This window comes from Onychomys torridus, chromosome 2, assembly GCF_903995425.1.
Source record: "Onychomys torridus chromosome 2, mOncTor1.1, whole genome shotgun sequence".
NCBI lineage: Eukaryota > Metazoa > Chordata > Mammalia > Rodentia > Cricetidae > Onychomys > Onychomys torridus.
Window position 1 is genome coordinate 11,367,448 of NC_050444.1, and position 25,660 is coordinate 11,393,107.

Consider the following 25,660-nt stretch of genomic DNA (forward strand, 5'->3'; position numbering starts at 1 on the left):
TATGCATTCAAACTTGTTGACATCTTTCTTGTGGTTTCTTTTATTATTATGTTTATAAAATGTTTCATATCTTGACATCATTAAAATACATATCTTTAATTATTTGGTAAGTGTTTTAATTTTCATTGGTGGATTTAACTTATATTTATTTTGGCAAGATAGGGTCTTAATTTGAACTTTTTCCAACAGCCTATTTTCTGAACGTCATTTGCTAATAAAATAATAATTTTTTTCCATAGGCATATGATGCTCTATTATCTGTTAGGTTTACATATACAAGACCTCTTTTGGAACTTGAAAGAAACCATCTAATAGATTCTGCTTTAAATGTGAGTAGTTATAGTTTCCTATACTTTTTGTCCCAGGTGTTAACAAATTAAAACAATTCTTAGTACTTGTATTGCCGAAATGGGTGAGAACAACCTGCGGAGGCATTTAGGACCCAGGGGAAAGACAGGCTTGGTATAGAAGGACAGAGTCTCTGGCGCACACGCCTCCTACCCAAATCACAGCCCCGTGTAGCCCCGTCTCTCATTCACAGCTTTCTAGAGAAATCTGAGCTCCAACTGCCAGGATAGGGGATCTCACCCACCCAGTTCAGCCGCGCGGACACCTGCAGAAACACATTCTCAAAGCAAGCCTGGGCGGCGGTGTGAAGGTATTTGTTGCCTTTTTCTTCCTTCTGTGTTCTCCGCGCCTCCCCGCCTGTCCCCGCTCTAGTGGTGCCATGGCTGCGGCGTTTCAGCACTTCGGCGCGTGGACAGCTCCCATCTGCAATCCCACTGCTCTCCATCCTTCTGCACCCCACTCTCCACCGCCTCCGCGGTCCATTCTCCTGCCACGCTGCCCAGCCTGCGCTCCCCAACCATCAGCACCCTATCTCCACCATCGCCGTCATCATCTCCACCATCACCGGCGCGGTAACTACAGTCCACACAACTGTGTCTTGTCACTTAGACAAAGCCTGAGGTCCGCAAGGTAGAAAGGAAAGAGCTCAAGTTCACAGGCATAGAAAGGAAAGTTCAGGTGGAGAGACCCCTGAAAACAAAGAGACGCCTGCTTGAGAGAAAGGGAAAGTGGAGGCAGCAGGAAGAGACCCCAGAAAGGGGACAGATGGGGACTTGCCAGACACCAGCAGTTAGCCAGCTGCCTTTCAGCAGATTAGAGACTGTTTAGTCCAGGAAATTAACATGGCCTGAGGCATAGTGTGATTCCAGGAAGAAATGTTAGCTCAGCCCCATATTCTGGTTTTCCAATGGAGAGTCACTAGGAAGCAGGGTGGGGGTGATGGGTGACTCACAGCACCCACATGGCTGCTTTTCTTCCTAAGCATTTACTGTAGAAACTCAGGAATTAAGTTTTTTAAAATGTTAACCCCAAAGGTTAACTCTGTAGCCAAATGAAAATTAAAATGATGATAGCAAGAATGTAGCAAATAAGCCTTTCACCAGGAAATTCTGTTTGTTAAAATGTCTCTTCTTCTATACTTATTTCAATTTCCCAATCTTAAAGCTCTTCTGGAAAGAGAACAGATATATCCCTTGCCCAAATGGCCAAAGTGGTAATGATATTCTGAGCAGATGGCCTGGCTTTGTTCATTACTAGTCAAGGACTGGCTCAGATTTGGGAGGCGAGATTTCCATGTGCTTTCTCAGTAATCAGGCAATAACACCATTTTCCTAGAATAGTAAAGGGTAATAGAGTGCAGAAATTGAAAAGGCATTTTATGTAACTGTGATTTGCCTGGCTCTGCTTTACAGTGCTTTCGTCTTCTATCAAGGCTGATGGGGAGTGGGGACATCTTTCAAATAGCTCATGAATTTGGACCTGAGGGTCCAGTCCTAGGTCATGGCACCTATTTGATTTAACCAGGATCATTTGCTTTTTGAGAGCTAACCAGCAACAGCAACCAAGTGCTTGCCCCCATCATTAATAAGTGTGTGGAAAGGGACGCTGACTTGATTGTACTGAACTGCAAAGTATTGTCGTTTCTTTCATTGCTTTTGTTGTTGTTTTTGCAAGTTGTTTTTCATAAAATCGCATCTTAGTTTAAGTGTGTTGTATTGAAGTAGAAATGTTGTCAGGTCACCCACCAGTCACAAGAATGGTTAAACCAGGGCACAAAAGCCCCACTTGATCCTACCCTTGTGCATAATCCACCTCTTGGAAAAGGGACAGTGAAGCAAGTTCTGTTCTTGCTTATCTTTAGAGGCACCACCCAAAGTGGAGAGACTCATAAACAGTCTTCTGGTAGAAGCTTCATGCAAAAATCCATGCTCAATAATCTTCATGAATGAGGAATAGTAGCGTCATGCTGAGTTTGCTTACTGTTACTAATTTTATGAACTTAAAAGCACAGTTCTATTTGCCTCTAAATTCCAATCATTTTAAAACTCAAACCAAGAAAATCAGTGAAAATATTTGGCAAAATGTGTTGCATTTAGTCACCTACCACTGTCCTCAGACTGATTTATGCACAACAAACAAGACCTCTCAAGTCTCTGTGAAAGACTTCTTAAGATTCCCTTATCTATGTGCAAAGAATGGTCCAGACCAGGAGGCTGAAAAAATATGTCCATGTTGTCAGTTTGAACAGCTTCACCAGAAACACAGGCCCGGAATACAAAGCCTCCAGAGCTGCTGGCTTCCTGTGCTTGCTCTAGTTCCCTGAGGCTGGTGGGATGGCAAAGCGGTGCTACTTCAGGGAGATTTACAGGCACCTGTCTCTGAAGCCAGGCTTCTTCTCCCTATCTGAAACACTGTGTCCAGCTTATTAATCTGTATAGAGTGTTACTGTTGTGGCTTCCACACTTATTTTTTTTTTTTTAGTTAGGGCTCTTTATCCTTCATATTGCTAATAACAAACTTTCTGATTTAAAACTGGATTTAAAGGTAAACAGAAACATTTTTTTTTCTTTCAGCACAGTGCCCTTTTTATAGACAGGCTTGTGGAAGGGGAAGGGTACAGCATTTAAGAAAATGAGCTGGAAGGCTCATTTCCTAAAAGATGAAATCTTAAACTATTAGAACTGGTTGTATCTGCTTACATCTTTGTGCTTGACAAGAGAGACACCCTATTATCTCTGGGAAATGTGCCCCCAACTTCACAAACCCTGTTATTGCAGAGCCATTCTTCATAAGTGGACTCTGGCTGGCTTTGATCTTCTCTGCTGTTGTGGCACTGTGACTTGGACAGAAGAGGTGACAAGCAGGGTGCAGGATAAAAAGCATGGAGCCGGCATGTATGTATTAACCCAGAAAAGCCCGCAGGGTCATCAAGAGAGCTGGCCCTCCCTTCCTGATGCATCCTTTCCCAAATAGGCATTTTTTTTTATCATTATCACTCATATCCAGATTCCACTAGAATGAGGCTTCACAAGAAGTCCCATAGTATGAAGGACCACAGATCTGCAACCCTCCTAGCCCCAAGTGCTGTATCTCTGTAGAGAATCCAAGTTTTGTGTGACTTAAAGAAAGTTTGTTTTTTGTCTGGCTAAACCAACTGGCCAGATACTGTCTGAGCCCATGAAGAATGCTTATGTGTTCAGACATGAGTTCATTATCCCCCACCTCCTCTCAGTTTTCTCCATCAGGTTACCCTGAGCTGTTTTCTTTCTGTGGACTTGCTCTATGTCAAGAAATATTATGGAATGTGCTTTTAGAAGTAGGCTAATTTCCTGGGAGTTTTTGTTCAACTTGATTTCTGAGCAAGGAAGAATTTCCCTACATGTGTTGGGATCCTAGACACTTAGAGCTGAATCTTCGATTCTTAGATATCGTGTAGGTGTCTGGCTATTCCTTTCCCATTTCTGTTCCTTAAAATAGAATTACCTGGATTCAGATTCTATTATTGCTCAGATGTATTACATAAACTTCCAGACCTTTATGTGTGTCACATGTATAGGTTACTTGGTGCTCTGTATTTCATAGTTCTAGGAGAGGGAAGGACAAAGTTGTGGGTCAAGGGATGATTGAAGGGCTCAGGTTATAGGCTATGTAAGCAAACTTCTCAAAATGGAGTCACCTGACATTTTCCCCACACTTTCTTTTCCTTTCATTCTCTTTCTTTCCTCCTCTCTTCTTCTTTCCATCTCTCCTTCTCTCCTTCCCTCTCTCCCTTCCTATCCCTCTTTCTTCTCTCCCCTTTTGCCTTCCTTCTCTCTTTCTCCCTCTTCCTTCTTTTCTTCCCCTTTCCTTCTTTTAGATGTTATATACTATGCAAGCATATGTGGGTGTAATTCATAGGGTGATGCAGTAAGCTGCCATGGGTGCAATTGCCCATGGGAATCGACACTCTAGGGATGTACTCATCCCCCTACTAACAATGTGGTTCTGCTGAAAACACAGACATTTCAAGATTTGGTTTGGGGCAGGTCATTCACCTCAGGGCTTTGGGGTCATTGCTTCTTAAGTCTGATTTTATTGCTCAGTCAGTGGGTCAGAAGTGCATCTCAGTAGTCTGTTCCCAATAACCTGTGATGTTATGAGGCTGCTACTGATCAATGGGTCAAATTCTTGATTGATATATAATAGTTATGCATATTTGTGTTACCTGGTGTAACTTTCAATGAATGTATATCATGCACAATGGTCAGGTTAATTATCAGTTCTTTGTGTTGAGAACCTTCCTGCTCTTCTGCTGACTTTCAGATATGTAGTCATTTGTAAACTATAGTTGGTCCACTGTGCTCTGGAACACCCAAGCTTGTTGCCCCGATCTAAGAATATTCTGGTACTTGTCTCACTTCTCCGTGTTGTTCATGCCTCCTCCCATTTCCAGATTCAATTACTATTTTCTTCTATCTAATCAATGTTTTTATCCTTTATATGTGAGGGAGAACATGGTATTTGTTTTTCTCTCTGGTTTATTTCAGTTAATATGGTGAATGGACCTCCACTGAAGAAGGAGGACAGAGGTTACCCTCTGACTTAAATTTCATACCTTCAGGTGTAATTAGTAATGAAGTTTAACTGAAACAAAACCCAAACCATTCCATCTTCTGAGACAGTGAGAGCTCAAAAACACAAGTTCAGGTGAGAGAACGTTGTGGAGGGTCTTCTCTCTTCTCACCTTACCCCAATGCAACCTTCTCCATTTCACTTTTGCCTGGGAATTTTCTTCATTCTGATCCTTGCTGTAGCTATTGTTATCCCAACCATATCCACAAGAAGAGTCCCAGTTACATAGATGTACTGGGAAAACAAGTGAGAAGGGGAATTTAAGGACTATTTGGGGAGCCCCATCTTTCTTACACCTCCAGATAATTTTCTCAAATAATAGAGTCTATTTTGGGGAAAATATCTTCTTCCTTTGAAGATAAAACAGTCAAGCATTTCCCTCTCCTGTCTCCCTCTCTCAATGATATGCCTACCAAATGCAACTGATCTGCTTTGGACCTAAGAGTGCTAACTGCCTGTGATTCCTATGGCAAAAGAGAGACATCTTTCCTATGAAGACATTTCAGTCTCTATAACCTCTCCCCATGCAATTTCTTTCCATAGATACACTGATTAGAAAGAAAGGGTTACTCTAGTGAAACCTTCCACCCTGACGCAGCAGAGCGGCAGAAAGTGCTCTACTCTTTTCCAGCTCGGCCAGCTGGTTTTGCATTGTCACACAGCAAGCTAAAAACATAAAAGATGACAGGATGTTGTTCTAGAACTCAGGATTCAATCTTTGCCAAATAGCCCCAATGTACCTGAGGCCTGGTCCATCTTCATTTCAATCTGGCATCTATTTTGGGTAAGAAGTTCTCATTGTCTCCACATTGATGGAACTCATTGCAATTTACTTTTAACCTTTCTCAAGAGCGGGAGCAAATGGAAGCACATGACAGTGTGTTTGGTTGCTATTTTAAAAGGATCTAAGGGAGTCTGCACAATGAATATTTATGGGGCAGGAGTAAGCCCTGGCTTAGGGCTGAGCTAAGGGTGATGGAATGCTGAAGGTGAGCCAGGCCTCAATTCTGACCATGCTACACTTTCTGATGATTAAAGGTCTGCCCTTTGTCCTTCCAGACGTGTCTCTCCACCCCCGGTTTAGAGAGTTCCTCTCTGTAAATTGGCTAATGTTCGATGAAAGTCAGCACATGCAGCAACCATTAATACTCACAGGGCTTCGGCCCTCTTGTCTTTCTGAAGGAAGAAGTCCTGCAAGCCACAGCGACCTCTGAAAACCCAACAAGTGCCAAGACTCTTCCACAGAACGACACATTCTGAATGTGTCATTAACAACCCGAGATTGAAGTGTGGACTCCCCGAGCACTAAGGGAACATGTTAGCATTCAGGAAACAGCTCAGACAGAGTGGCCCAGAGGAAGAAACACTATTGAGTGTGATTGTAAACATCAGTCTAGACCTTCCAGTAACATCTACTTTTATGTCCTTTGGTACAAAAATTCCTTTTGAGCTGAGTGTGGTAGTTAGTGCATGCCTACAATAACAACACTCAAGAGGCTGAGGCAGGAGAATTATGAACCAGAGGCCAGTCTGAAATATGTAGAAGTGCTCCTTAAAAAAAAACCAACAAAACAATAATAATTAAAAGATAAAACAAATAAATTAAAATTCTCTTTAGCATTCCTAAGTGAATATATATGCAGTTTAAATATGTAGAATAAGGTTTGGTAGAACATGTGTTTAAAATTTGTAAAAGTTTTTATTTATGCTAGTGGATGATTATTTGATTAGACTTTTATAGGCAGATTTTATCATGAAGATTCATTTTCCACCCTTTTGTAAAAGAAAAGTGCTCACAAAATAAACATTTGTTTTTCATCTTATATTAATGTTGATATGAAATTCACACAAAAGTCACACTAATCTGAAGTTTTATTTATTAGTGATTTATGTTCATATATTTCAAATAATACTAAGTCCTTGTAGGGTTTAGTTGTTGTTATTGTTGAGACAGGATCTAATTGTATATCCCACACTGGCCTCAAATTCATAATCCTCCTGCCTTAGCCTCCTGAATCTTGTGATCGATTACAAGGTTAGTCACTGCCGGGTGGTGGTGGCACATACCTTGAATCCCAGCACTTGGGAGGCAGAGCCAGGCATATCTCTGTGAGTTCAAGGCCAGTCTGGGCTACAGAGCAAGTTCCAGGACAGACTCTAAAGCTACACAGAGAAATCCTATCTTGAAAAACTAAAAAACAAACAAACAACAACAACAAAAAAAACAAGGTCTGCCACTATGCCTAGTGAGGTTTTATAGACATTATTTTTCTGATCATGACAATAATATTCCCTTTATTCTCCAAATTTGGTGCCTGATGTGAATGAGTGAGTTAGGATGCTGCTAACAAGAGTGTGTTGTTAAAGATGGCACCTCTTCACAGACAACAAATAGCCATGAACTAATGGAGAGGTAATTTGGTGTATGAAGGCTTCTCCTTTTTTTTTTTTTTTAAATCATATTTTAGTCTAAGCTCTTAATCTCCCCTTTTACCTAATAACTAATAGCCTAACTTTAAAGACTGGCTAGAAATTAGGTAATATCATGTTAAAGCCCTTGCTACATAACCAGCACTCACGGATATTTGTGTCTTTCCCAATGCCACTACTAGCTCAGTATTGGACTTTAAGCCAGCTCTTCAGTGGTCTGCATCTCAATATTTTTTATTTATCTGGAGGCAACATAATTAGGATATTAATAAGAATATTACAGCTAATGGAAGAGCTCTTTCCATTTCATAAGCACCTTCACTTGTCTTACTCCACATGAGTCTACCTTAGCTTTTCCCAGGAAATTATCTTTCTTCTACACATTGAAGTATCATTGTAACAAAGCAAAAGGTACTTAAGTAAAATGCTTTGAAATGTTATACATTTTAGAGAGGACATTGCTACTGTTAGTCTGAATCCTCTCCACCCCCTTCCAGGTATCAAGTGTGTTTCTGAAGATGATAATGAAATAGATGGGACGAACAGGTGATAAAAAGAGGTGCCAGAGGTTACACTCGGAAACTCTGCTTCCTTAAAGGACTCTTTTGTTCTCGTCATAAAGATAAAAAACAATATACATTTATAAATATACTTCCCCAAGATTGAATGTGTGTGGGTAACTCTACACCATAGATTTATTTTTCATCTTACTTGAGTTAAATGAATATTTGGAATCTGTGGATGTCAAGAATTGAAACAGTGAACAGGAGAGACTCAAATTCCTAGTTTATTAAAACAATGCACGGATTTTAAGTGCAGGCCTTCTCCCACTTGGCCTCCCAGCAGAACTTCTGTGTTAGAACACAAAGCCATGAGTGATCCTCTAGCACTGCAAAGAGCTGCTTTTGCACCTGCCTAAAGCTCCCTCTGTGGTTGGTGAGCATACTCTACCGCTGATGCCATGATCGGCACTCTGTGAGGCATGGCAAAGGAACATATTAAAAAGAAGAGCAAACTATGTGACAGCTGGCAAAGCCACTGCATCTTAAGCAGCCCAGCCATCCCCCAGTGACAAAAAGAGGATAGAGCTAGTGGACACCTATCTGTAAGGTGCAGCACTAAGCTAAGAAAGCCTGGCAACTCAGAGGCAGACTCTGTCTCATAGGAGGGTTGGTATGGAGGAGCAGGAAGGGGAGGAGAGCGAGGGTCTGGAGCTGTGAAGGGGCTGTCATGTGGGTGTTAAACAGCAAATGCTTGGACCACTGCTGCACAGTAGAGGCAAACCAGCAAGTGAATGATGACCATCGACCAGAGAGATTATTTGGACTACCATTCAGTGTCTGCCTCTTGGCAAGTCATTTAATGTCTTTGCATCTCAGTTTTTACTTATTTGATATAGTTGTTCTAAAATGTATTGTAGTGTATGAAGAGATTATGCAAGTGTCTGGGACATAATAAACACAGTGATAATAAAATGAATCATAGCTATTATCATTATTATAAATACCATCAGGAAAAGAAACCACTCTTACTTATGAGTAGGACATCAAGTCCAATGTAACCTATTTATAATCCAGAAAAGTCAAGTGAGAACCAAAGAGCTGTGGCTGATTGAAAATGCTACATTATGATAAACATTCTCCATACAGCTTTTCTTGTACCTTAACTAACATTGATTGGTGTTATTTAAATAGCAGGCTGTTCAGGCTTCTGGTATGAGGGATTTACCTTTAATGAAATATATATCATCTTCAGCATGCAATCCAGTGACCCTGGCTGGACTATTCTCAGCAGAAGCTTCTATTGCATGCTGAGCACAGAATAAAGATGTAGATTAGAGCAAATTTATTTAGGATATTATAGTTAGGAGGCATAGCTATGTATGGAGGCAGGGCATGAAAAATGCAACTTCAATTCTTCCCTTGAACCCATAATAATTTATCTGGGAAACATTGTTGAGTTCCCTGAACTGGGAGGTAAGTAACTTGCTCCAAAGCAGCTTTAAATCTTCTTCAGGGAACAAGCTGTTGCTATGCTTTGTGCTCTTAGCATTGTGCTCCTTGACTTGGAACTGTGAGCATTACCCATAATGCTTCAGTGAGATCAGGATCTGAAATATAAAGTGCCTAGGGGAAATTCTCTGGGGGTGGGGGGAATTCTTTGTAGATAAGGGAGGGAATTAAAAGTTGGTTGCAAGGCTTTATTTAAGGAAAGTTGCCCATTCCAGACAAGGGAAGCAATGGCGTGTAAAATCAGTATTTTGCTGTTTTCACTGATGCTTTGTACAACTGGTAGCATCTGCTGCGTTGTGTGCCCCATCCTAGGCACTGAGAACGTGTCAGTCCTCACAATGAACTTCTTTGCCCACAGAGCTGGCCCTCTTTATGCTGCACATACTGAGGATTCACAGATAAATAATAGACACCCCCTTTTATAGGAGATCCTGAATAAAAGGGGGGGTGAAGATGATAACAAAGCATGGTGTGGCTAAGTGTGTATGGATCATTTGATTTCTGATTTCTGATATTTCTGGGGGAAAGTGACTTTCAGATTGAGTTCTGAATGATGATGAAGAGTTGGAAGCTAACAATGAATGTTAATCACAATATGATGTGAGCATATTTCAGTTGTAACCCTTAGAATAATGGGAATACAGAGACTTCATAGGTTGGCAGTAAAGACTGTGGTAGAAAGCAAGCTTCCCATGTAAACACTGGGGTGGTGATAGTCTCAGTTATGCAGTCATGGAGCTGGAAAGGTGAGCATATTCAAGAGCTATTTAAAAGCCTGGTGGAGATGGTGAAGGAGACGGCAGAACAGGAGTCGACCCTCAGGTTTCCAGTATGTGTGGGAGGTGATATCACTCACTAGGAGATGGAGCTGGAGGGTCCAGTTCAGGATGGGGAACTATTAGTGCAGTTTGAACATGTGTTTATTGTATTTGAAGGACATCTGCAGAGAGCTGCTCAGTGGGTAACTGAATGAGGAGACTGGAGAGAGGAGGAAGCTAGGGACCGAAGCTATCTGCATGCAGGTGGACAGATCATGGGGTAGGATCCTGAAAATTCTGGCATTGGCTTGCACAGAGGGAGAAGAATGAGCAGGGAAGGGGCAGGGATAGCCAGGGCATATGGACAGGGAATGGAAGGAGGGAAGGAGAAGGATGAAACAGTCAATATCAAATACAGGTAGATGTCACCTACATTGGAAACTGAAAATTGTCTTTTGGATGCAGTAGCATTGAATGCCATTCAATACCAGGTGACCATCTGCATGGATTGCTCTGTTCTCTTCCAGTTTACATATGTTCCATCATCATTATCATTAATGTCTGTCTTGGCTAGGGTTGCTATTACTATGATGAAACACCATGGCCAAAAGCAACTTGGGGAGGAAAGGGTTTATTTGACTCACATATCCTGACTCAAGGTCCACTAAGGGAAACCAAGGCAGGAACTCAAAGAAAGCAGGAACCTGGAGGCAGGAGCTGATGCAGCAGCTATTAAAGAGTGCTGTTTGCTGACTTGCTCCTCATAGTTTGCTCAACCTGCTTTTTTATAACACTCAGGACCACCAGACCAGGGATGGCATTCCCACAATGAGCTTGGCCCTCCTGTATCAATTACTAGTTAAGAAAATTCTGTACAGGTTTGCCTATAGCCTGATCTTATGGAAGAAATTTCTCAATTGAGGTTCCCCTCTAAGATGACTCTAGCTAGTGTCAAGTTGACTTAAAGTAGCCAACGCAGTGTCATTAGTGTCTACATTTAGATCACAATTGTACCTCCATCTTTGGTTGGTTGATGAGAACATGTGCTACAGTGTCTAAGGATGTGGTGAGTGTACAGGTGAATTAGAGAAAGGAAGCACACAGTGAGGCAGCCTTTTGAGGTCTTGTGGTCAACTATAGGAGAAGGAATTTTAATATCGGGTGAATATCAAACTAGCTAGAGTTTGAAGTTTCCATCAATCCTAGAATAGTTCATAGCATTATTTTTAGAGGATCTTTAACATTAGTGAAAAATAAAACGCTGTTTCTTATTCACACATTATAGATCTAGATGTTATTTTACAGATTGAATGTATTTAAACATGTTATTTTTATATTATTATATTAAAAATGAATATCAGTTAACTGGAAGTGTTCTTCATCTCCCCCATCATGAAGCAGACAGGTGTCGATGTCTAATCAGGACACTTATTTTGTCTTTTGAATGATCTTGTGTGATGAAGCATTATCAACAATGATTAGATGGGAAGTGAATATTCTGTCTCTTACTATAAATACTGTTTACCTAAGAACCAATGCATATATATCATTTGGGAATGTCATATCATGCAACCCAATTCCTCTCACCTCTCACTCCCTCCATATCCAACTCTCACTCCTGCAGTGACCCTCCCAAAAGAACCCCCCTCCCCACCAAATTAGTTAAAAACAAACCAAACAAAAATCCACCTAGGTCCTCCATCTTTCCCTCCTCTCCAACCCCTCTTCATTTGTTCTAGTGGCATTGGGAGCTGCAGTGTGTCACATAGTGTACCCTTTAGTCCCAGTGCAAATGTTCATTGCAATGAGTCATTGGTCTGGTACAAAGCTTCTGGCCTCTGACACACCATCATCACTGATCCTCACCAAAACTCCTCTTGGATATTCTGTGCCCCAAGTCATGGGGATTCTGTGGCTAGTGTTCTGCAGGACCAGTCCTTTCATGTGCTCCAGCAGGTCATAGATGTGGTAGATGTTAGGGTGGGCCAACCCAAGGCTCAGGATGTGGGTCTGGGTGGTAGCTGAGCTGGTCAGGCCAGCTCACTGGGACTACTCCCCTCAGGAAAGGGGCAGAGCAAGCTCTCCTAGGTCCATACAAAGCATGATTTTAAACATATACACATTTGTCTTTCTGTTTTGAGAACCTAAATGATAACTCAGACAGATACCTGTGGGAGATTAAGCATTAATACACAAAACAAAAAGAAGATGCAAATAATACAGCAGATTTTCTTTCCTCTTTTTGTTGCTATTTATATGGAGAAATAAGACAATAATCCTATGTAAAACAGTATCTCAGGACAAAAGGTAAGTTACAGAAAATGGACAGATTTCAGAGCCCAGATGGATGAGGTAGAAGGCAGATTGAGAGCATTGCACTCCTGTGGTTTCTTTGCAGGAGTGGAAGAAGTCAGAATAACAAATCCCACATGAGCCTATAAACCTTTCTCATTGCTTAGGATGTCCTTGTTGAAAGTCAGTCTTCCAGCCCCGAACCTGTCTGCCACAACCCACCCCGTTGTGACAATACTCTTACCATTAATTAGGCACCAGGTTAGGCTGTCCTTTAGTATTCTCTTAGTATTGTTAAGCTGTGGATGACTGCCTTTAAAAGATGTGAGGGGCAGATTTTTGTCTAAGATACTTCTATTTAAGAAGTGAGGCTAACAGGAAACAATGAATTGTATAGCAGCCATAATGTCTGACAATAGTTCCATAAAGCATGCTTTAGCAACAACCACAACAACAAATCTTTCATTAATAAAATGGTATTCTATTGCTAATTTGACCACAGGGCATTATCTTAAGGAGTCACTCACTATAACTAAAACTTTTGTGAATGTATTTCAAATATTTGCATATTAAATATTTAAGTTGTTGATAATAAGCCAAATGTCCTACATAAAGGATTATATGCAGTTTAGTTACAGGATATGCACTCATAAGACTCATAATTTAATGTACTGTTTTCTATATAGGCTCTAATTCATTTGCCCATATTTTCTCTGCATCATCTCTCTCTTGTTTCTCTTGTGTGCATTTGTTTTTCAGTAAGCAATGGCCTCGATTTTCCTTCTCTTTTGGATGGCCACCACCACATAGGGCCTGAATGTCCGGCTGTTTTTCAAGGACAGAAAGAAGACTCTTTATTTGTCTGATTTGGGGGCAGCCTTGTAGGAGAACCATTGAATGGGCCACGGATTCAGCACACTTTCATGTGAATGGGACCAGTTTCTGTTCTTCCCAAACCTCAGAGCTTAAGCACTTGGGAAGAAGATTTGGCCAAGATGACACACTTGCAGGCTGGGCTCAGTCCAGACACAATAGAGAAAGCCCGCCTAGAACTGAATGAAAACCCGGATGTTTTACATCAGGACATTCAACAGGTCAGAGACATGATCATCACCAGGCCGGACATTGGGTTTTTACGTACAGATGATGCCTTCATCCTGCGTTTTCTCCGAGCCAGGAAGTTTCACCAAGCCGATGCCTTCAGACTCCTGGCCCAGTACTTTCAGTACCGCCAGCTAAACCTGGACATGTTCAAAAACTTCAAGGCAGATGATCCTGGCATTAAGAGGGCTTTGATTGATGGATTCCCTGGAGTGCTGGAAAACCGTGACCACTACGGCAGGAAGATTCTCCTGCTGTTTGCTGCCAATTGGGATCAGAGTAGGTAAATGTAGATAGTGTCTTTACTTGGCATTGTTTTGACATAGCATCATCACTGCATGCTCGGTTGTGTGGCTTTGTAGGTCAAAGGAGGCTTTAAGACTTAGGTGTAATGCCACCCAAAGGCAAGTCCACAAGAGAATCACAGCCTCTGAGTTGTGCTGGACTTTAGAAGTAACTGTTCCATTCACCAAACTAAGACATTTATTTTAATAAACCCAAAGCTGATATTCTAGAAGAACCATATATTCTTTTAGTTTATCAACAGTGCCAAAAAAAAAAAAATGGATTCACTGGATTGGTTGCCACATATAAAATAATCTTGTGAGTGCTCTCTGTGACTTTAATAGCTTTCTCTTCCGGGTGCCAGATTTTCCAACCAAATGGACTTCCTTCCTAACTGTCCTTTTTAGAACCACTACTCTACATGCCACAGGCTGAGTATACCATCCTCCCCTGTATACATGCTCGTCCCTCTACCCAGTCCCTCATGCCACAGGCTGAGTATACCATCCTCCCCTGTATACATGCTCGTCCCTCTACCCAGTCCCTCATGCCACAGGCTGAGTATACCATCCTCCCCTGTATACATGCTCGTCCCTCTACCCAGTCCCTCATGCCACAGGCTGAGTATACCATCCTCCCCTGTATACATGCTCGTCCCTCTACCCAGTCCCTCATGCCACAGGCTTAGTATACCATCCTCCCCTGTATACATGCTCGTCCCTCTACCCAGTCCCTCATGCCACAGGCTGAGTATACCATCCTCCCCTGTATACATGCTCATCCCTCTACCCAGTCCCTCATGCCAAATTGTGGAATCATCTTTGGCTTTTATCCTAATATCATATTTCTCCCTAAATTCCACCCCACTCCAATTTTTTTCTTTCAAAATCATTCACAGTATCTTCATTTTGCTGTGTCTATTGCTGTTGCCTAAGTCCAGGTTCACATTATTCTATGGAAACATAGAAATATAAGGTCTCTGCTCAGTAGATGCTCCTTCTTTGTACCTACCACATTTTCTATCAGGTATTTGTATGATCTCATTTAACCCATCCAAGACCTCGGAATGATAAACGCTTTTGTCATTTCCCATACTTCACATCTGATGGCGCACAAATAGGAAAAGTTAAAGGCCTAGATTCCATGTCACACAGCCAGTGAAACCAGAGTAGAAGTTAAGTCCTGGCCATGTGACTTGAGAGCCAGTTATCTTAGCCTAGCTAAGTAATGTCACTGTGAGTTTATGAGACCAGGGAGGATGATGACTTTCACGTTTATTTCTTAGTCAGGTAGCACAATAAACAATGTCAAATGGGGGAAAAGTGAAGGAACTGATCTCTCAAGAGTCAGCTGTGGGTAGAGCTTTCACAACAACATCATGGATGAAACCTTTATGTTCATAGGAAGACACAGGTTTAACTGAAAAATACATAAAACCTTCCCAATGTGATTTAAAGGATTTTCTGGTCCGTCTTCCCCAGGCCTTATGCCACCGCTTTTTCTAAGAAGAACAGTAGTGCAGGAGGTCTTCACAATCATTGACAAGTTCAAGGCACTGACTCTGGCACACAAATGTTTCTACATAATCAGCCTAGACTTTAGTCAGTTCTGCAGCTGGAACAGCAATAGTGATGTGGAATGGATATTATGTTTGTCAAGTTCGTGTTGCAGATAATGGTGAGTCTTGCTTTGCATTGCTCACTGATGAGAAAGACAGCTGGATTTTTACATTCACTCATCGGCATCATTCAGTCAACAAACATGTAGAGGTGTGACTTTGAGGCACTTGAAACTATGGTGAGAACATGTGGTCTTCATCAGTGAAGAGCCAGGTGCAGCTCATGGTCCACCAATGGTGCAGCACATAAATGGCTAGCCCCGTTGTTCACTACTGGACAATTCCTCCTGAGGCACACAAGCCATAGACACAGCGTCTAAACTGAAGGGCCCAGGCCTACTCCCAGGAATGGCACATGCACATTTTGGATTTGGAAAGCGGAAGGTTTTGATGATTTTGGAGAATAATCATGCTGACATCATTGCACTAAACTGTTAGTTTTCTGGGGCTTCCGTCTGCTAGGACAGACTGTGTGCTGAGCACCACTGAGCTGTGATGTTCATATAAAGAAATGAACCACAGTAACATGCTTTATTCCACTTAAGATTTGGTCTGTATATATCCCCAAATACGTTGTGAAGAAATAAGAGGTAACAGATCTCTGAGGAAATAATGAAAATGTTTATGATTATTATAACCTTGGACAAGTTACTCCCTTCTCTGTTCCTTGGTCTCCTCATGTGTATAATAAGCTTCTAGCTCAATGAGATGCCCATTCAGCCTCATCCAATGGATGAGAAGGGATTCTCAAAATAACTTTATAGGCTCCCCATTTGCTTAACTTTTAAAAAATAATCTCTCTTCTCCTCTTTCCCATAGTCACATGCCCTAATTATCTTTTAACTATAGAATTTTATCTAAACCATTTTGCTTTTTACAAAATGATATTGGTGGGTCTATCCACTTGACATTAAATTAGGTACAAACAAACCATTTTGAAAATGGATATGACCATATCATTTAGTGGCTATGTGAACCTAGACAAGTAGCCCCTTGGCGACTGGTTCCTCTCCTGGAGTGGGACAGAGCAATGTCATGCTGAAGTTCATTGTTTGGCACACAATAGACACTGGCTTCTGGTATTATCACTAATATTTTTAAAATCTGACTTCAAAAGTAATGGAAGACAGTGGCAAATAGGTTAGAACTGGATTCAGGAGGGCAATATTTCAAAACCAGAGTGGAATTATGCATGCTACTCACCCACCCACTTGTCTAAAGCACCTGCTTGCTTTCTCCAGATACTTGTCACACAGATGAGGTCCAAAAGGCTAGGGAAATTCACACAGCTTTGCAAAGTGATTGCTTCTCTCTGGGGGCTTAGATGATCAGGTAGTGATTTGAATGTCTCATGTGAAAGGTTTACTGAGATTAAGATGATTATTAATGTTTATTAAAATGATGTAAATATCATCCACCTTGACCTGATACATTGTATAAATGTGACTGGCTCCGAGCAGGTCATGACAGCAATTGAACTACCAGAATTCAAGCTGGTTTTGCTCAGAGGCAGAGGCTCCAACAGCAGAAGTCTATCTGACTTCTATGCTTTCCAAGGCTGCCAGACTGGGCTGAATATGTTCCTTACATGAGTACCATGCACTCATTCATAAGGTGAATGTGGTCAGTCCTTTTAGAGCTAGCAGCATTGTTAGTCCAGGATAGTAGCGTGATGTGCAGTAGGGACACGAGGAGTTACTTATGTACTTAATGCATCTTACTCAATGGTTCCCTCGATCTTTCTCACCTAATCTCACACCACCATTGGCAAGAATTCACACTCTGACCCTGTAAGATCTCTAAAGAAAATCTATTCCTTGCTTTTTTTTTCTGAGCTGCAAATTTGGATCTACGCCTTTGCTGTCAGGACCCTGGTACTGCAGAGAGAAAGACAAGCAGGGAGGCACATGTGTATTTATCTCTGGGTTTCACTTGGTCAGAAACAAAAGTTAAACTTGGGTCCCATTGATTTACTTTTTAGAGTATCAACTTCTCAAGTGGAAACTAGGTAAGACATCAGGCCTCCTAGACTGCTTAGAGCTGTTAGGGAGACACAACATCACTAACTTGCTGACAGCAAAGAAAGAAGTTTGGAAGGAGATGGTGTTGTCTTCTTCAGAGAGCAACTTGATTCACCCATGGAAAAGCTGAGGCTCACGGCTTCCATTCCAAGTTAATTCCAAAGACATCTGGAGCCAATTGCTCAGTCTTGGCATTGTGAGAAGTTTGAAATACCATTGGAGCTTCTGCAAGTCTGTGGAGAGAGAGAGAGAGAGAGAGAGAGAGAGAGAGAGAGAGAGAGAGAGAGAAGAAGAAGAAGAAGAAGAAGAAGAGGAGGAAGGAGGAGGAGGAGGAGGAGGAGGAGGAGGAGGAGGAGGAGGAGGAGAGGAGAGGAGGAGGAAGAAGAGGAGGAGAGGAGAGGAGAGGAGAGGAGAGGAGAGGAGAGGAGAGGAGAGGAGAGAGTTGTTAATGTGCAGGATCACGTGGATTGCTGAAATGATTAGTATTCCCTGTCTCAGGCATTGTATGAGTAAAAAGAACTGTGTATTTCCAAAACCATCAAAAAGAGCTTGATAAAGACTTTGTGGAAACACCTGCTACCCAGTCTGTAATAGTCAGCTTTCTTGTGACAAGACTCTGAGGTCATTTATAAAGAAAGGTTTGGGCTCAGACTTTCTGAGAATTCAGTCTATACCTGGCCTGATGACGAAGAGGAAAGCTGCTTACTTCATGGCAGTTGGGAAGGAGAAAGAGAGCAAACAGGGATTTGGGGAAAAAATATGCCTTTCAATACCATACACTCACTGGCTCTCTTCCTCCACTAGGCTCTGCCTCTCTAGGCTGCCACTACCCACTAGCCTATTAAGTGTGAATCTATAAATGAGTCAGTCAGTTCACAAAGGTTCCTCATCCGTTTCCCAGATCTGAACGCTGATGCATTATGGGCCAAGCCTTCAGTGCATGAACTTTAGGGGAACATTTGAAATCTAAACCATAACAAGTATCAATAGTTATGCCCTTTCGGGTGTTTTTAATATCAATTCTTTCCTTTCCATAGTATTACCCCTTGATACTCATGCAGGACCAGTTTGAGAACTTTCCATGGATGTTGAAATCCACAGATGCTCAAGTCTCTGTCATAAAATGGCATACTATTTTCATGCAACTTATACACACATCCTCCTAAACACTTTAAGTTATCTCCACATTGCTTACAATAATATACTATAGGTTATGTTATTAATTATTGTACTACACTAGGAAATAATGCCTAGAAGTTGGTATGTGTTCAGTACTGATACAGTTTCCCGCTGCAAATATTTTCTATCTCTGGTTAATTGGGTCTGCAGATACAGAACCCACAGACACAGAAGGGCAATGCCTCAGTATTTCTAAAAACTTATATAGTCTCACAAGGATCTGTGATATATGCACAGGCATTCCAATACAGAAGGGAGTCTTCCCCAGGCTGAAAAGTGACTACTTCCTCCTAGAAATTCTATGCTTAATTTAATTCCTTTCCAAACTTAGGGTTTCAACTCATTGACAACAAAAATCTCAATCACTGCTGTTTTGCTGAGTGACAAAGTAGCCCAGGACCCAAATTCAAAGTTTTCATCATACTGCTTAACTCTCTGTCAGATGAGGGACACAAGGTGACTCACAGAGAACAAAGAAGACATTCTCGGAGCATCGCCATGGAGTGCAGTCAGGGACAACTGTGCAGTATAGAATGGTGCACAGGAACTTGAGGTGACTCAGATGACAAGAGTGAATGACCTGTTCAGTCCCTATTTGTGAGTGGGAAGAAAGAAAAAAATGGGAAGCTCATGAGTTCAGTCTGAGTAAATAGGATATTTGATAAGGTAAATATTGACATTTGATTGTGTGTGTGTGTGTGTGTGTGTGTGTGTATGTGTGTGTGTGTGTGTGTTCAGCATTGGGGTCTTCCTGAATTACTCTCCAGGATCTCTCACAAAGCCTGGAGCTTATCCGTTCAATTAGGTTGGTTTTCCAATGAGCTCCAAGGATCTGCCTTTCTCCTACTCTCCAGTGCTGGGATTATGAATTTGTGTTACTATGCCTGGCTTTTATCTGAGTTTTAGGTATCTGAACCCAGGTTCTTATGCTCACACAGTATGCACTTAACTGACTGAACATGTACCTGCCCCTTTAGTCTTGGTACTCTTCAGTGTTATAAATAAGAATGCACTCCTCTTGCATTCTATAAGAAGCAGTGTAACTGCAGTATTCTGGCCTTCTGTGCTTCCAGAAGGTTCCAATGTAGTGTTCCTGACCTAGCTCCCATTCCAGAATGTTATCTCCAGAAAGCACCCCAGTCATCCCCTCCAGGCATGGCATGATAGGAAGATGAATGTTACAAGAATATGACCTTTCCTTCAGGTGTCTCAAGGTGAGGACATTGTATTTCCATGTACTGTAGGAAGCCACTTGAATCTGCCTGTGTTTAGGGATGGTTGCCTTCCATCTCTTCTGAATGGTTTCTTTAAAGGTGTTAAGTTGTCCCTTGTCCCCTGACACTCTGTAGGAATTTATCTGGTGGATTTTGAGAGACAGTAGCTCCCTCAAACCTCACTGGTCATTGCTGACCTTCATTGACTCTACAGAGTTGATGTAGCCAAAGTTCCAAGTTTAGCGGGTGCAAGGTGGCTGAAGTGGTCATGGGGGATGAGTTTTAAGCTAGTTCTTTTTTTTTTTTTTTTGATTGAAATCCCTCTTAAAACTGTAAATAAGCTAGCTGATTGAAGCTGTCCTTTAGCTATTGCAGGAATATCCAAGAGCCTTTACATGTGTCATGGGTTCTGTGTCTAATTCAGTTTGATTTTCCAGAGTAATAAAAAGTTGTGGCATGAAAAGGGACCAAATTTTCACTTATCCATGCTGAATACCTGTGAAGAAAGAAAAAAAAAAAAAGGAGGTGGAACCAAGAAAGCCACTAAACATCTCACTGGGGCCAGGTGAACCCTGTTCTCCAAATCCCAAAGGCTTTTCAAAGGGACATCCAGCAAAATGTTTAGCCCCCTGTTCTTTATATAATAATTCCACTGGAATCCCTATGGCAGTGATAAGTTTTCCAACTCTCGGGAGTTTGAAGATGAGCTGGAGAGTGAGTGCAATCAAAACACAAAACTAAGCAACTCTGCATGATATTACGTGCTTATCATATGCTAAGAAGAAGTGCTCTTAGGTAGACACTAGTAAACACCATATTTAGCAGATAATGAATTAAGGCTCAAAGAAGTTAGATCATCTGTCTGAGTCACAGAGCTGCAAAGTGCTAACATAGGCAAGAATCTCAGTCATAACTTCTATGGTACAGTAACACATCAGTGAACATCACTGGAACCTTTATGCCCTCTTGGGGCTAAAAGTCGGACATTCAGGAATTCATGAGGAAGGACTGACAGTTGCCTTTTGGTCTCAAAGGACATAGAAGACCTCTTAGTCCACATGGCAAATCCTTCATATTCTATTCTAATTCCATAGAACCCTGAAAGACCACAGGTTTAAAATCCTTATGCAATATGCTAGTTTGATGCTCTGTTGCTGTGGTATAGACCATGACCAAAAGCAACCTGGGAGGAACTGATTTCTTTACCCTCATGGTTATAGTTCATCACTGAAGAAAGCGAAGGCAGGAACTCAGGGCAGGAGCCTGAAGGCAATAACCAAAGCAGAAAGCGTGGTAGAACATTGCTTACTGCCTTGCTCTTCCTAGCTTGTTCAGCTGTGTTTCTTATACAGCCCAGCCACACAGCCCTAGGGATGACTTCACCCATGATGAACTGGGCCTTCTACACCAATTATCAATTAGCAAAAATGCTTCCCAATCTGATCTGGACAATTCTTCAGCTGATATTCCCTCTACTCAGGTATGACAAGTTGACCACCAAATCTAGTCATTATATCCAATCTCTGCTAATATTACTTAACAAAGCCAACCATGACAACAACAACAACAACAACAACAACAGCAACAAAACAACTTTTACTTTCAAATCTCCATTGTCCAGCAAAGGAAATTTTATATTGCTTGAAATTTGTTACAAAGAATGACCCAATCTGAGCCAACACTAGGGGCCATGTTTACTTACCCATTCCTTTTTTAAGCATTAAGTAATTGCTTCTGTGTAGATTCTCAGTTGCCATCAGGAACTCAGTTTTATGGCTTGCCAGTGTGTAGCCTCAGAAAGCCATGCACTTGGTGTTCAGGATCCTTATTTTGGAGCAATAATATGTGCTCAGTAGAGCCATCAGGATGAGGCTACAGGATAAGGTATCGGGATAAGCCATCAGGTACAGGATGAGCCATCAGGATAAGGTACAATAGGAAGGTTTCCCATATAGTGAAGCCTCTGGATTTTCTTTCACAGTTTAGAAAGTTTTCTTACTTTGACATAATCCAGAGCCTCAAGTGCCCAAAACAAAATTTTTCCTTCAATTGAAAATTTTATAAAGGACAATAAAATCTGTTATGCAGTTCTAAAAAGCTACTGATTAATGAAGGGATGGAATTAGAAGGCTCATAACATGCCTTCATTACAGCTTCTGTAATGTAGCTTATAATGTGAGATGACCAATCATTCCTTGTCTCTTTCAAATCCCTTCTTACACAAGCACTTGTTATCACACACAACCCATCACTCACTGCAACTAGAGGTCAAGTGCTTTGCTGAATTTTTGCTGACTGTCAACATCTCCTTGCCTTGTAGAAGCCATATCTCAGGTAAGATAATGGATGGGAGAGCCGTATGTCTGAATTTGGAGATAATACAGTAGTGCATGTCTGCCTAAGCAAATGGCTAGTTCCCAGGAAGACATCTGTGTCACATGGCAATCACTATTTCAGAGGTCAGTGGATTTGAACTTAAGGACTTGTAAGGATTCAGTGAACAAAGTTTGATTGACAGAGTGTCTGTCCCTGTCACTACTCTTCCCAAATTGTCATCTTGTAAATAAAACACTCTTGGGTGTGGGCAGGAATTCAAGGCCATAATAATAATGTCTTCTTTCTCAAGGCCGGTTCTGGTTAAGGCAACCTGGGGTGAACCTGGTGTCCATTCTTCCATTTGGAATGGTGCTGCAATCTGAACAACACTATCAACCCTGTCTTGGTTTGCTTTCTATTGATGTGCTAAAACACCAAGACTAAAAGTAACTTCAATAGGGGAGGGTTTATTTGTCTTACACTTCCTAATCATAGTCCCTCATTAAAAGAGGCATCGGAAAGAACCTGAAAGAAGGAATGGAACCGCATCCCTGGAGAAACAGCTTGCTGGTTGCTCTCTATTGCTTGCTGCGTCTGCTTTATCACACACCCCAGGACCACCTGCCCAGGGATGGCACTGTTCACAATGGGCTGGGAACCCCCACATGCATCATTAATCAAGATAATGTTCCACAGGTTTGCCTGCAGACCAATTGCAAGCATTTTTCTCAATTTCCCAGGTGATCCTAACTTGTGTCAAACTGAGAAAAATCAAAGCAGTTCAAGAACTTTACTGCTTTAACATTTTTGTTCACATTTATTTGTATGTGCATAAATGTGTGCACACGTGTGTGTGTGTGTGTGTGTGTGTGTGTGTGTGTGTGTGTGTGTGTGTAGATCAGAGAACAACTTGTGGGATCAGTTTTCTCCTTCCACTGTGTGGGTTCCAGGGATCAAGCTTGCAGCAAAAGCCTTTGCCACTTAGTCATCTTGCTGATTCCAGTGTTAGCACTTTAAAAGGCCAGTGTCACTAAAAGAGAGCATGCAGAAAGTGCATTGTCCACCACAGTGTTCTGCACTCTTGCAGATTTTCCAGTCCGTGTAGCAGGCACTTGAATGCATGCAATGTGCACTATTCCTGTGCTGAAGCTCTTCAAATTTTCAAGAAACTGGACAGCATTTTCTGACCACTTTATGAGGACAGTGCAGAGCTGAAGAAACCCCATGGCATATGCCCAGACTCACCAGAGCACTGAGCCTCATCATTACCTAGCCAGCAGCCCTCTTACCCTTTAAATATGGTTCCCAGATAACCACTCCTAACAGTGATATATAGAGCCTTAAGCAGCTGCTGGAGATGATTAAGTGGCCATGCTTAGCTGGGGCTGTAAATCAAACTCAGCAGCCATTTATTGTGAGTGCACTATAAAGTAGCAGAAGTTATTGCTGCCATATGGCAAAATGTAACTTTAGACAAGAAAATAAAGAGAGGCTAAATTGTGCTGTGAAGGTTTTAACGTTATATGTTCTTCTCCCTTGGCCCGTTCTCTTGCTGCTTCTTATCACTTTCTTTGCCTCTATTTCTTCCTGATCACTAGTGTTCCATGCTGACTGCATTAAGCCATAATTGAAAATGTGGTTCTCCCTCAGATAACAAGCAGTGTCATTCTGGGTCAAAGGCATTGACATCAGTAATGGTCATGGGCATGGCAGCCCATGTGTCCTGTAGGAGTCAATCCTCACGACAACATCTGCAGGAGCTGCTGTCATCTCCATTATAGGTGTTATTTTTTCTTTTATTGGAAATTGATTTTTTTCTACATAATACATCCTGATTACAGTTTCCCCTCCCTCTATTCCTCTTAGCTTTCCCCATCCCCTCCCATCTAGTCTCCCAAGCAGTGTCAGGTATGAGTCTCATGGAGTGGGCCTTAAGTTAAATTAGATATTGGTTAGCTAACCAATCTAGCTAACTATCTAGTGGAATTGCTTTGAATTTCTCTCCATTTACATCGACAGTGGTTGTAGGCTGGCTGTAAACTGCCTTTATTGTATCTCTTGTGTCCCTCATCATTCTAGGACTTTAATCATGAAAAGGATGTTAGATTTTATCAACGTCCTTTTCTACATCTAATGAGATGATTATGTGGGGGGTTTTCTTTCAGTTTATTTATCTGGTGCATTATAGTTATCACTTTACATATGTTGGACCATCCCTGAATCTCTGGGATGAAGCTTACTTGATTATGGTGGATATTTGATATGTTATTGGATTCAGTTTTCAGGCACTTTATTGATAATTTTTGTATATATATCATAAAGGAAATCCCTGTGTTCATTGGTTCTTTATATAGTTTAGGTATTAGGGGAACTGTGGCCTAGTAAAGCAACTGGGCAATCTTCCTTTTGTTTCTATTTTATGGAATAAATTGAGGAGTATTAGCATTACCTCTTCTTTGAAAGTCTGATAGAATTCTGTGTGAAAACCATCTCACCCCAATCAATTTTATTGATTAGGAGATTTTTAGTGACTGCTTCTATTTCACTAGAGGTTATAGGTCTGTTTAAGTGCTTATTTGAGGTGGTATGTCTCAAAAAACTATCAATTTCTTTTAGATTTTCCAGTTTGGTACAGTACACATTTTTAAAGGATGTCCTTATGATTCTCTGGATTGCCTCAGTGTCTGCTGTTATGCCCCCCTTTCATTTCTGATTTTGTTTATTTGGATAGTCTCTCAACCACTTAGTGGATTTAGATAAGGGTTTGTCAATGTTATTGATTGTCTCCAATAATCAACTTGTTACATTGATTCTTTGTATTATTTTTGTTTGTTTTTATTGATTTCAGCCCTGCATTTGAACTTTCTTGCCATCTATTTCATTTGGGTGTGATTTCTCCTGTTTGCTTATAGAGCATTCAGGTGTGCTTTGAAGTTGACAGTATAAGATTTCTCCTTTTTTTTTTAAATATAGGCACTTAGTGCTATGAACTTGCCTCTTAGAACCATATTCATTGTGTCCCATGAGTTTGGGTATGTTATGTATTTGTTTTAATTTAATTCTTGAAGGTCTTTATTTTATTTCTTAATTTCTGTCTTAACCCTGTTGTCATTCAGTCAAGAGTTGTTCAGTTTTCATGAGTTTAGAATCTTTCTGGTGTTGTTGATAGCCAGCTTTAATCCATGGTGGCCAGATAGGATGTAGGGTGTTAGTTCAATTTTCTTATATCTGATGAGACTTGTTTCCTTGTGTCCTCCTAGTATGTGGTCACTTTGGGAAAAGTGTTTGTGTTTGGGGTGAAATGTTCTGTAGATATCTGTTAGGTCCACTTGGTTTATAATGTCGGTTAGCTCTGGCATTTCTCTGTGTAGTTTTTTTGTCTACTGGCCTGAGTTGGGTGAAATCTCCCACTATCAGTGTGTGAATGTCAATGTGTCACTTAGGCTGTAGTAGTGTTTCTTTTACAAACTTGGAG

At 41.3% G+C, this 25,660-nt stretch overlaps 1 protein-coding gene across 3 annotated transcripts in view; it reads left to right on the forward strand.

Annotated features, from left to right (window-relative positions):
• Positions 1-483: 483 nt before the first annotated feature.
• Clvs1 (clavesin 1) overlaps positions 484-25,660 on the forward strand; it is a 204,068-nt gene continuing 178,891 nt past the window's right edge. The window contains exons 1-3 of one of the 3 annotated variants that reach the window (XM_036178402.1): positions 484-658; positions 3,126-3,242; positions 13,211-13,835. In XM_036178402.1, coding sequence (XP_036034295.1) covers positions 13,381-13,835 — 455 coding nt within the window. In that variant the 5' untranslated portion in view covers positions 484-658; positions 3,126-3,242; positions 13,211-13,380. Of the gene's footprint in view, positions 659-836; positions 921-3,125; positions 3,243-13,210; positions 13,836-25,660 lie in introns of those variants that run through there. The other 2 variants (XM_036178401.1, XM_036178403.1) reach the window with 2 other exon arrangements.